Below are 13,497 nucleotides of genomic sequence, written 5' to 3'. Positions count from 1 at the left end.
TGGCCGTACAAAATCAAAGCGAGAGAAAAGAGAAAAGAGAAAGATTTAGCTCAGGTGTGGTAAATCCTTTTCTTAAATAAAGAAGTCTCTTTGTAGTGTAGCTATTCCCTTGGGAAAGTGTTTCCCAAAGGGATTATTAAAGGTAGTAAATATGATTCAGACCACTTGTCGTGTACAGTGCACCTTAAGGTAGGAAACACTTAACACTTGAGCTCAACATCTGACTGTTTGAACTTCAGGTGAGCAAGAGCTTCAGCAGCCATGAGAAAGAAACCATTTAGCCCATTTAGCCATAAACACATTATTGTGGATAATGGTTTATCATTGTGAAATTAGAAAAATTTTGTAACCGTATTAGTATTAATGTTCTTGTTTTATAGAAATCATATCTTGGTCAATTTGCCTATTTTCGTAAAACAAATAAATAAATAGCCTAGGCTATACATAGGCCTACATGGGCTAAATAAGGCTGCATGGATGCTGCTTGAGTTGTAAAATTAAGACTAAAATAAAAATGTAGGCCTGATATGAAAAAAGTGAAAAGCACACAACAGCTAAGCCTTTCAGTTCCCACGGCGTGACATGAAGAGATGAAAGGTGCACTTGTCACTACCTCACGAAAACTCACCTGTCACTCACAGCCATTATTCAGACAGGTACAATAGCTAGGCTATTTAAATAATAAACAGCTATAATAAAGCAATGATGACCAATCATCAAAGAACCCGCTGAGAGGATATAATGGTCAGCTCTGGCTTCATGTCCACAACGACAGCAAGGTGACCATACGGGACCTTGAACCGTGAGATTTCTCAACAAGCGACAGCGACAGTGGAAGAAAAAAAAATCGAATTTCGAACCCTACAGGCTAGTGTGTAACATTCTCTAATTTAGCAAAAATGACGGTTCAAATCAGCTTTTTTATTTTGTTGTCAGTGGTCTCTTTGGTTGGCGCTTTTTTCCCTCGCAGCGCCTTTCAGCGGGACATTCACCGACACGTCGCGAAAGATTTTGAATCATCCGGGAACGGACCAGACGAACCTCTTCGGGGATCTGTCAGAGTTGTCAAACTAAGCCCTCATTTTCTGCGACGAGACGCCGGTAGTCACGTGTCGTCCAAAAACTCACCGAGCCGAGGCGCGTTTCCCGCTTTCTTGGATCTCGGACGTCCCGGTCCGTCAGTCCTGTCCCATAACAAACCTGCGGCCCTGCTCCCTCAGGTGAGCGCGAGCAGCGCCAGCGCAGACGCCAGGAGGAAACAGGGTCTGGAGATGTGGAAGAAAGTGATGCACAAAAGCGAGCGAAGCAAAGAGGCCGTGGCGCTACGCATCAATCCCAAAGACATGACCAAACAGAGCTGTGCCGCAGTGCCCTTCACACAGGTAGCCTACATTCATTCATTCATTGTATGTATGTGTATATTTTAGGCCTATTTTTTTTTTAAGACCGCCTTTTATTTCTAATTGATTTTGCATGTAGCCTATTAGCTTACTGTATTAGCTACACAGGTGCTCAAGGGATTTTCTTATAGCCTATTTTTTTTTAATATTTATTTAAATATAGGCATATTTAATTAATATAGTTTTTAAAATAAATGATCTATTATTAGCTAATTAAGTGCTGCCATAGGCACTATAAATACAAACTTAAAACCTCAATTTAATTTGCTGTCTTCAAAATTTAAGTAAAATAATAATATAAATCCTGCAGTGATACGTGCATTGCACTTGTTTGAGCACTTTAAATTAAATTTCTGATGGAAAAAAGAAAAAGTATAAAAACAGTAGCCTAAAAAAAGAGAAAGTCTGTTGGCGTTTAAAAAGTTAATATTGTGACCAAAGGGAAAATATAACGAGAATGTATAGCCTAAACATAAATAAGATACATAAAAAGATTATAGGCCTATATTAAGAATATGCTAACAATTGAACTAATCGTGTTTTTGTTTTAAAATCAGATTTCAAAATTGCAATTTAGCTTGCGTTGTTTGGAAAACAGGATTTTTTTATTTCATACGAGCGACATGATAGTGTGCAAACGATGGATGACTAAATTATTAGCAAGTTGTTATTGTTATTACCTATTATTGTTAATGTTTTTGTTATTATTATAATTAGCATTCAGTATTCATTTGTGTGAAAAAGCATGCTTTCGTTTAATAGGCCATTCGCCTACATTTAGGCCTATACTTGCTTGTTCTTGACCCATGTTTTTCTAAATGACTTTCTATTCGCAGCGCATAACGGAGGACGGCTGTGAGACGGAGACGGTTCACAATAACCTCTGCTATGGTCAGTGCAGCTCCATGTTCGTGCCGTCCAGCGGAGAGTCCAGTGGACAGCAAAGAGCGCAGTGCACTCGATGCAGTCCCTCTAAATCGCGCTCTGTGCTCGTACCCCTGCGCTGCGGGACAGAGGCGCGCGAGAGGCGTGTTATGATAGTTGAGGAGTGCAAATGCGAAACAAGCAGTGAAGAGGTCAAAGTTCAGAACACGGAAATGTTTCATTTATAACAGACATTTTAAGTGCATCGATGGTGTGTGTATTTATAGGATTACCAAGCCACATAAATGTGGAAGGTTTGTGTTGTCTGATGAGTGACCGAGATTCGGTTCAGAATGTGTTAAACACGAGTTCCTGGGAATACAGGGAAAATGTTTCTGTGAACTGCCGCCTGATGTTCAGCGGTATCTTTGTGTTTACTGAAATGACGATGCTGCTCTTGAGTTTAATTTTTTTTTGAAGAATCAGTAATTATATGTTTACATGTAATTTCATAGCTTTACCAATAAATGTCGCTGTTGCATGAATATGATTTCAGCATTTTTTTTAACTTTCATTTATTCTGTTGTTTCTATAGCCTAAAGGATTATGAATAGAGTTAAATTGAAACACATTGCAACGACATAATTTTTTTCCCGGTTTACTCGATTCCTTCCTACACAGCATTAATAGTTATTGCGGATCAAAGTAGGCCTATATTTGGTTACATATTATTTTAAGGTGCCCTTGTTACAGTGTAATTATACATTTAAGTGAGTAATATTAATTAACTACATGCACTTACTATATGGTTAGGGTTAGAATAAGGGTTTGGCTTAGGGTTACTTGCATGTAATTATGCATAATTTATTGTTATTAAAGCGTAATTGTAAGTATGTAATACGTGTAAAAAGGACACCTTAAAATAAAACGTCACCGTATATTTGTTGAGATGTAGGCTTTTTGAGTCTGGCGGCATTATCAGAGAATTTAGTTCTTACATTTTCGAAGAAAAAATATAATCAGTTACACTGTACAACTGTACAAGCAACAAATAGACTACCACGCAAAGAGGAGCAGTATTAAATAAAAAAAGGTGCTAAATCAATAAAACATCTGAAAGAAAACCCATTACCTAAGACTGTATGCGTTTGTTTACATGCCCCATAATATTTTATTTTTATTTTTTTTAGCCACAACAGCAAAGCAACCTACTGCTATTCTGTTCTTTGTGCTTGCTTTTGTATTTTATTTACATAGCTATTGCCTGCTAGGCAATTTTTAGGCCTATTTAGCCTATTGGAAGTTCATTAACCAATGGATTCTATATATCTAACGTGGGGTAGGCTATAGAAAACACGTATTGATCGTCTTGCAGCTTAGGTAAAAAAAAAATAAAAAAAGCAAGAACCTAGTTTGCTGCTTTAATGAGACTATCGTTTTACAGTGTTGTTAGTCTTTGTTGCTGCATAATCACTCTTTTCAATACTGTGGGAATCTCCCCATAGGACAGCTGCACTTCAGTCCTGAACGTGTCAGAGAAAAATGTAATTTTTTTTCCATCGAGTTTCTGGCACCTGGCTGGAAAAAAAGGCCGAGTTTGCTCATCCTATACGAAAAATCGCCAGAGGGAGAACAAGGGGGTGCTTTACATCGCCTTGGCAGTCTGTCAAAACCGCTTCTTACTGTAATTTGCATTGCGCGCGAAACTGCCGCCCTCCATCTAGGCCTACTCCTCGCGTGTGTTCTTGATTTTACTGGCAGTTCTGGTCTACGTCGGTCTGTGCAGTGGTTAATGAGGTGAATTTAAGTAAATTAATAATTTATTTATTCCAAAGTGGTTCCTCATGCAACAGATGTGGAGCTTTTTATATAAGTCATGGTAGCACTGAACGATGCGGGGGCTTTTTTTGTATTTGGGCTCACGCTTCAATCATGCCAAGAACCAGAGCTTCGGGAAATCTAACCACCGTTGGTCAGCTCGTTAAATTACAACAACGCGAACCCGCGAGCATCCTAGTATTTGTGTAGGGTTGAGCAAGCAAAGAACGGCGGGGAAATACGCCAGAGAAACGCGCCATTAAAACTGCATTAGAGGAAAGTGGTGTGTGGTTAGTGCGATCCCTAGGTTGACAGGATCTGTTCATAACATTGCAACCCGGGGTGGCATATTGGTGTGATAGGCAACTAGGGAAATTTGATTAAAGCATTACAAAGAAACAAGCTTTTACGTTTGAAGCTAAACGCCTGTTTGCATGAACAGCAGTAGCCTACAAAAACTAGTAGCTTATAACTTGTCACTCAGCCCATCTTATTGTGTTTGTTAAGCCTGGTTTAATATTCAGTCGCCCAACACATGCCCAGCACTGCGTATCTCCTGAGAGTGGACCAGTTGGACTTTTGCATATTGAACCTTTTTAATAACATGGCACTGATTGAGGCCTTTGAAATGCAGACTTGGGTCTGAAGCCGGTCCATGGGTGGATGGTAGATTGGTTGGACCTGACAGCTCTAAGCACGTTCCTGCATGCCTCAGGGTCTTTAGTGTGAAACGCCAGGGTAAACTTAGAGATGGTACGGTTGCAATGACATGGATGTGGCACGGACGCCCAGGAGCAGCTGGGCAAGGCTGGCACATGATTGCCATTGGGAGTTCGTGCCTCAGGGCACCGCCAGCTTCCAGTGCTTCAGCTGAATCCTACAATTCTCCATTACAATTGTACATTGAGTTGCCCTCAATTCACGTCCAACCTGCAAGCCCCAAAGCAGCTGTATGTAAAAGCACACAGGGCCAGGGTTTTTATAGATCACATTAATTCAGTCTATGGTAGCAAGTTAGCTAACTATATCTAAATCTGAAGAACGAGCAGACAAAAACTCTCTGGCTTTAAAAGAAATTGAAGGAATAATTAATTTAAATGAAAACTGTGTATTTACTTACCCGCATGCATTTCCAATTGCGGTGGAAACACAGAGTACTGGTCCAAAGTCCTTAGTTCCTGAGGAAAGTTCCTGCGGTGGAAACGGGGCTCAAGTTGTTGTTTTTTTCAGTGGAACACAAAAGAAAAAAAAAAAAAAAGCTTCTGTCAAGCTCCAAAAAATACATAAAACACAATAAAATCATCATAAATGTAGACAATGTGACTTGCACATGTTCTAAAGTCAGTATGCAGGATCTCAAGATTGCAAGAGAAAGCAAGTTATTTATGTGGCACATTTCATACACAATTTTGATTCGAGTCGAGTTTAAAGTTACATTTATGAACACAAAAAAGTATAAGAAAAGCTGCCTTTTAAAATAGATTAAAATACATTTAAATAAACGGCCATAATTGCAGTTTATGTTCATTCACAGAATACGTATGTAAAAGCCTCACTTTAATTTCTCATTCACTCTCATGTACATGCACAAATGCATGCGATTTTCGGTCTTGGTCTTTGACCTGTGGGATGTGCAAACATATTAATTAGACATTATAGATTAAAGCCTGTGAGATGCAGGTGATGTCACATAACAACTCTAATTGCATTAATTAGGGTAATTAAGGCCAGACATTTGGCGAAAGCATCTTGTGTATCCCTGCCTGATGTCATATTTTCCTGTCGTCTGCCTCACCGTGCCATGTTTCCGAGCTCAGCGTCCATGTGTGCCGGTGTCTGCTGGCATCAGGATAACTGTGTTCATTTACCCTGAGAGAGCAGGAGACATACGCTCTGTTACGGCGCCTAGTGAGCTGCCTACATAGCTGTATTTTAAGGCATCATATGTGCGTTCCCAACATGAAGGCTGTTCCAAGAGGTAGGCAGTGTAATTCTGCTGACTTCTTAGATATGTTTTTTTTTCAAAATGCAGTAAGACAATGCTCTGTGATGAACACAGAAAAAAATAATTCAAGATGGCAGACAAAAACAAAGCATTGATGAAAAATTCATGAAGAACCTTTATCATCCATGGAACCTTTCTATTGCACAAAGGTTTCTTATAATGGTAAAAGGTGCTTTAGATTATTAAAATGCTCTTCACACTTAGAAAATAATAGTTCTTGTAAAAACTGATTTCTGAAAGGTACTTTAGTTGACCAAAAATGGTTCTCATGTGGCATTGCTTTGAAAATCAGAGTGTGGGCAGTAAACAGCAAGGAAGCTCACAATGTTTTGGAACAGATGCATATATAAACATTAGATTCTAACGTCTGGGAGAGAAAATCTACAAAAAAAAAAAAAAAAGATACAAAGTGGAGAATCTATGAATTTCTTCCAGGAATGTATGCCAGGTTTTAATGGGGAGAAGCTCATTATTTGTCTTTTCCTCAGCTTTCGACACATGGCTTTTGAGTGCACAAGGGGAAAGAGGAAAAGGAAATGGGATTCTCTTTAAGAATTCATCACTCTCAGAGATGCAGGAAGTGCCCGCGGGAGCCATTTTGTTTCTCAAATTGTGCTGAGCGGAGTGCAGCGAAGAGAGAAAATCTGGGCACCGATGAGCATGCATTCTGAATGTCACTCAGACTCCAGAGAGTCTCTAATTGATTTGGGACTTTGATTCTTCACTCATTTCGAGATCACAATGCTCAGAGGGTGGTAGGGAGCGACACAGCCGTACGCTTTTAAATGTCTTGTGTTAAACATGGCACAGATGCCGTGCAAAACTTTTTTAAAAGAGCTGTGAGAATGTGGCTTTGTTTGGAATAGCGTGCTAACATTACCAATTTGCAGTACATGTACACTCTTAAAAATATATTTATCTTTTTTATTGGCACCTATGGTTCCGTGAAGAACCTTCATCATCCATGGGTCCTTTCCATTCCACAAATGCTTCTTAACAGCGGGAAAAGTTTCTTCAGATGATTAAAATGTTCTTCACAGTAAGATAACTTTGGATCTTTTAAGAACTGCTGATTGTAAGGTTCTTTGGGGAGCCCAAAATGGTTCTTCTATGGCATCCCTGCAAAAACCTCCTTTTGGAACACAGTGTTATCAGAATACATCAGGGGTGTCAAACTCAGTTCCTGGAGGGCCGCAGCCCTGCAGAGTTTTGTTCCAACCCTGCTCCAACACACAAACCATGTCGTTTTCAAATAAGCCTGAAGCCTTAATTAGGGTTGCATCTAAACTCTGCAGGAACTGAGTTTGACACCCCTGGTATACATTATATACAGTGCAGTATTCACTAAGTAGTAACCATGCTAACTTTCTTACAGTAACATTAATAGAACATTCATTCAAAGTTGTCTGGTCTGTAATAATGTTTTTGAAACGTTAGCACAAACATATTATTTATACTTTTTTCTTTTAAATGACGTTATTTGTTTCGGAACATTCAGAGATTATTAAAAAATAATGTTCCCTTACATTTGCGAAATAAGTTCAATGTTTCCTCAATTTCTGTAACGTTTGCATAACCAAGAAAAAAAAAATAGAGGTTTTAAATGTTCAGAGAACATTCAGAAATAACATTTCTGACTTAATTGGAACTTTAGCAAAAAAATCTTAGAACATATATTTTTGTTAGACGCTAGTAATCCATTCCAAAAATCAAAATAAAAGTCACTTTGCATGATGAAGTGAAGGACTGGATGTGAATTTGATACAAATAGAAAGAAAATAAAAGGTCTAAAAGGTTTGAAATGAAATGTTTGAGAGATTCTGGCCTGCCTCATTTCTGGATTTCATCCGTCCGCTGTGCCTAACTCTGCTGGCCAGGCTGGAGAAATCGTTCCACCAGCCTTGCACTGTCTGCATGAAGATAAATGAGACAATTAGAGCTTCTCTGTTATCAATTAAACATCCAGGACGGCTGTTTTACATCAAACACTGCAATTGCGATTCACTGTGAATCCAGATTCTTTTGTTCAGACTCCCATTGGGCACCAATCTAAACTGAGAATGCCAGTTTTAGGTAAATTGTTTTTTTGGACATTGTTATTAGATTCCCATGGCCAATTTCAAATGTTTTGCTATCTTTTTGTGCTTTGTTTTGGTTCTGCTACTGTGATTGCCTAGAATTCAAGCTCCCACACACACATGCACACAGAAAGCGTATATACGGAAGTGGGAGAGGGGTCTCGGGCTACAATTTAGGGGGTGCAGGTGGCGCTAAGCCGGTATGGGCTCTGCCCGCTGTCCCTGCACGATGCCAGCGTGGTGCACGCATACACACACATACACAGATGATGCCAATACCATCTGTCATCGGTGAGAACATCTGCAGCTCAAGGTGCCCTTGTCACCCATAGTTAAAGTAACGAGAGGGAGAGAGAAAATACAGCTACAGATCTTATTAGGATCAAGCAAAATGCAACTCAGCTGAAATAAACCTACATCATCTTTCAGGAATTTCAATTTCAATTTTTTGTGTTTGCTTTTCAGAAAGATAAAACTGAACCAATTCAACCCTTTTACAAAAGTCATTGTAAGATAGGCCTACATGACCAAACTATTTTATTTATGGGAAATATAATTTTATCAATAAAGCAAACAAACCAAAATGCTGTCCCATACTAGCTTGCTGCTATATGGACTGAAATCTTAAAGGGGACCTATTATGCAATAATCCACCGACTCATTTTTTAATAAAACCGAAAATCATGAACAGTATCTCCAAACGAGCTGTTTCAGATTCTCCCTCTGTTCACGTCACTGAGGGGAAAAAGTCCTGCCCATTTGTGACGCTCTCTGCGGTCCGCCATTACTGGAGATATATACAATATCAGCGCCAAAGAGGCTTTACAAGTGTTGTGTTTTGGGATGCACTAATAAACATAGGAGTCGCCATAATCTCCCCTCATCTGAGCCGAGGACATTGTGGTTTAATTTCATTTTCGAAGGAAATATCCCGGACAAAATCTGTAAAGTCCCCTAAATGTTTATGAATCAATACCAACGCTTCGTGCACAAACGTCAGCTCCAGACAAAGTAAGTATCACGTGCTTGTTTTCCAAATTGCCTTTCTGAAAGAGCTTCTTGGCACTCTGTATGGCTTATTGCTAAAGCTATCATTGTCTCTTGTGTGTTTTCACTGATGCTGCCTTCAAGTGCTATCAGAATGATAGTGAATAGGAATGTGGTAGTTAAAAGTTGCATATGAAAGCAATGTGAGTCCATCGCTTGAAGCTGTTGAGCTCATGATCAGAAGTGGGACTTATAAAGTTTGTGATAGCATGAGACCAGCTATGTTGTTATATTTATCCCGCCGTGCTCCCCGTCTGTGGAATTCTTAAACACTAATTTATTATGCACAGTATAATCAGATGACTGACTTTGAAACCGAGTAGTTTTCTGTAAAGATAACAGGTTTGTATTAATAGTGAAATGTTTATTTGCAAAGGCTAGCACTGCTAATGCAGAGCTGGAGCTCTTGAAGCTCCGCCGTCTTCTTCACTCAAAACAGCGCATTTTGGCTCATGCCCTAAAAGTCATTGTCATTTTAACAAGCTGTAAAGCTATATTGAGCTAAAACTTCACATATACGCTCTGGGGACATCAGAGACTTATTTTACATCTTGTAAAAAGGGGCATAATAGGTCCCCTTTAATTCGGACTAAATTGGTCATTGTTTTATTATTATCATTAGTAGTAGTATAGTATGTTTGCACTGATATGTTTACTGAAGATTTATTGTTAGGAAAAAAATTACATTACACAAATCAAGGTTTAAGTTTTAACTGCCAGTGGGCTATACATTAAACAATTAAAATACATTACAAAATACAAGATGAATGAATTACAAATTAATAAATTGTTTTGTTTAACATATAACTCCCTTCTGGGGACAATTAATCTAATCAAAACAACAACTAAAATCATATGCACACTTCCTCATAGGCATACTTTGTCAATGCATTCTTTTGGAAAGTTCTTTTTGTTCCTTTAGAAACACAGATGGTTTCTTTTTCATCTCTCTATCTCACACACTGCCTCCCACCAACCGACAGGTGCAGAATAAACACACTCTCTCTCTCTCTCTCACACACACACACACACACACACACACACACACACACACACACACACATGCAGACATTATCAATGACATACGTCTCCTGAGAATGACAGTAGTCCAGGGCATTAAGACTCTGCCAGGCTGAGTTTGGCTCTGTATGGTGAGTCTTTTGATAGAAACACCTGCAAGATGGCTGAGTTTTTCTGTCTTTAACGCCTCTCCTGGCTTTGGCACGCTCTCTATAACATGTTGGAGACAAGAAAAACAGAGGAGAGGGGGGGTTTATTCTGCTTAAGGTTAAGTGATCAATAGGACTATGTATGTGTGTGATGGGGTTTTAGGCCTGAATACATCCGCTCTCATATATATGCACCTACTGATTAAGTGTTTATATGTTTTTGTGGATATGTGTATATGAAGTGTGTGTGAAGCAGATGGCATTGCTAGGTAACTATGCCAGTCTTTCAAATATATTCAGTGTTGTGCTCCATCTGTGACCCTGCATGCCAAGACCTGGCCTGACCTTTGTGTATATAAATTATATTTTAATGTCCCAGACTTTTATGATATTCTTTCTTTCAAACACCCTTGAAAACTTTTTACAGTTTCTTCATGATAGTATTTCTCCTAATTTAAAAAAAAAATTACTTTAATCAAAGTTATTATTATTTTGTTGTCGTACACCAAGTCATAAAATATGGTCATAAAATATGGAAAATATGACTTTTCAGTCATAAAATATGGAAAGCTATTGTAAAATAAATCACGTTTAAAACTATGATGCATTTAATAAAGTGTAAAATAAGAAAAAAAAAAGATAAATCAAAAGATGATTTTCTGATATTTTCAGTGTCTGTCCATGATCTGTAAAGTATTATTTAATAATTTTTTTCCCGCCATTAGCGTATCTGGCTATCAAGAGTAAAACATGATGAAAATCAAAAGCAAAACAAAACAAACAAACAAAAAACCAAACACAAGGTAGGCTAAACGTTTCTCTATCAAACTGTAATTTTGCTAAACTATGCAAATAGTGTGAAGGTATTAAATGATGTGTATTTATGATAACTTACACATGTGAGCTATGAGAGAAAAAAAATAATCACAGAATTCTATTAAACAAAATTAATAATTTGAGACTGACATCTAATATTGCTCATTGTTTTTAAAATTAATGAGAATGTGAAAATGTTTTAGAGTTTCTTCTTCTTTATTAAATCCACAGAGCTCCAAATAACTAATCTGCAGATAGGCCTAAGAGTTTGAGTTCCTGAAGCAGAAAACATTTCCATTTTTTATATAAGGTAGCCCGTTAATTATATAGAAACATAACAACACATTTGACGATTTTTTTTTTTACGAGTTTAAAGGGTTTTTGACTGAAAAGTGTCACGTGATTGCATTTGCAGAGTCTTTCGCGCCGGAATCACGCGGCGGCCTACTGCGCAGGAGTCGACAGGTGAGCAAGGTAAGTCTTGAAAATATTAGTCAAAGAGCGGCTTGTAGCTTGTCTGGAATAAGTTCATTCGATGACTTTAGCTACATATCCATTCTTCGTTGAATTGAAGCTGAGTACACAACTAACAGAAGCTATGCACTTTTATTTATTAATATAAATACGTCGAATGTTGTATTAAATCCATGATTCCACTAGAGGACGCCAAATACTATTTTGAAAAGAGAAGAATTGTCACAGATAACCTAGGCTACTAACAAGAAGCTACAAAACGAGAAGAAATGCCACCCCGTCTCCATTTATGATTTATGATACTCTGACAAGTGAGTGTATTTTCTGTGAACATGTATGACTTCTGAGGGACAATGTAAAAAAATCAATATTTGAAGCTCTCATAAATCCGTCAACCCATGTTTTGCTTTAAATCTGTTGATGTCTGCAGGTTTGTTTGAGGGTTAAACTGTGCTTTAGCATATATAATCACCATCAAACACAAAATGTGCATCTACAGTATGAGCTGTCGTTACTGATAAAGCATCCATGTGAATGTTGAACCCTCCTGTTTGGAGAGACCTCCATGTATGTGTAAAAAATCATTTAAAATATATTTACATTTACATTTTTTACAAGGTTGCCTTTATTGAAAAGACCCAGCAGACGGATATTCCTGAAGATTTAATCTTCTTTTATATAATAAAATATATGCAAAATAGTCTGTTTGCGATAGTTCAACATTTGTTAAATTTAAGAAGGAAGTCTATTTGTTTGAGCAGAAATGGCTGTTAAGGCTCTCAGACAATAAACAGTATATGAGGAGCATATACACATATGTTTTAGGCAAAAAGGTTTATGAAAGTAGAAGAAATCTTGACATGACCCTGTAAAAGTTGAACAAGCATACATTTAAAGCTTTTTGATGTTTTAAGCTGCTGTTGTTTGTGTGGTAGCTAATATAATGCGGCCTAGTATTTTCAACATTCTGGGCATCTAGCGTGCCTGAGACTTAAAGGAACCTGGCATCGGTTTTTACAACACACACACACACACACACACACACACACAATAGTTTGCTTTATAAGGTGCCCATGATACCATGGCAACCCCCATGTTCTCAGCAAGAAAGGATACCGTATGCCAAATAAATGCCATGGTAACTTAAAAAAGAACAACATGTTGCCCAGCAACCTTTGAAAGTTATTAAGGGAAATAAGTGGGCACAGAGAAATTGATAGGGTGTTAAAAAGAGACGGGGGAGGGGGGGAAGAGAAACAAACACAGAGAAAGAAATCTGACATTTTAGTGTATCCTTTTTTTCCGGGCCAAACTGCATCGTTGTATCAACTAAAGCTGTGATTCTGTAATCAGGCCATTATTAAATGTGTGTGTGTGTGGACACAATTACTCATTTGTGGTAATCAGCAAAGTTATTGTATATGGACATTGGACATACATTTTGTTGGAGTTTCATACGTTTCCCAACAGAGCCTCCCAGAGGTCTTATTACAAAATGTTTACGAGTGTGTGTATGCATGTAAAATCAGGGATTTTCAAACTTTGGTAAAAAAAACTAAGTTAAGATGATGCCCCCATTGTAATGGGACAGCCTGCTATATATTTTCATGTATAGAGATCAGTTTATAATGTAGTATATATGTTTCCAAAATGTTAATAAATATTATATTATATAGAAAATAGTAATTTTGCATTAAACTGAAAACAGCAAAATCCACCAACCCCCCAAAATCATTTTTTTCTACCTAATATTACATTAGACAATAGCTTTTAGTTCTGTCATTTTTATAGAGCTTTTCATAAATGACAGATGATACTATGCAGCA

The 13,497-nt window shown here is 37.9% G+C and overlaps 1 protein-coding gene across 1 annotated transcript; it reads left to right on the top strand.

Moving 5' to 3' along the window:
• Window positions 1–899: 899 nt before the first annotated feature.
• Window positions 900–2,807, top strand: dand5 (DAN domain family, member 5; the record flags this gene model as incomplete). Its single annotated transcript, XM_079421167.1, has 2 exons — window positions 900–1,382; window positions 2,237–2,807. 2 exons carry the CDS (start codon window positions 900–902, stop codon window positions 2,510–2,512), a joined length of 759 nt encoding a protein of 252 aa, XP_079277293.1. The 3' UTR covers window positions 2,513–2,807.
• Between the last annotated feature and the right edge of the window lie 10,690 nt (window positions 2,808–13,497).

The sequence above is a fragment of the Barbus barbus genome (genome assembly GCF_936440315.1).
Source record: "Barbus barbus genome assembly, chromosome: 7".
NCBI classification, from domain to species: domain Eukaryota; kingdom Metazoa; phylum Chordata; class Actinopteri; order Cypriniformes; family Cyprinidae; genus Barbus; species Barbus barbus.
The sequence above is the reverse complement of the archived record's forward strand: the minus strand, read 5'-3'. Positions and strand labels throughout refer to the sequence as shown.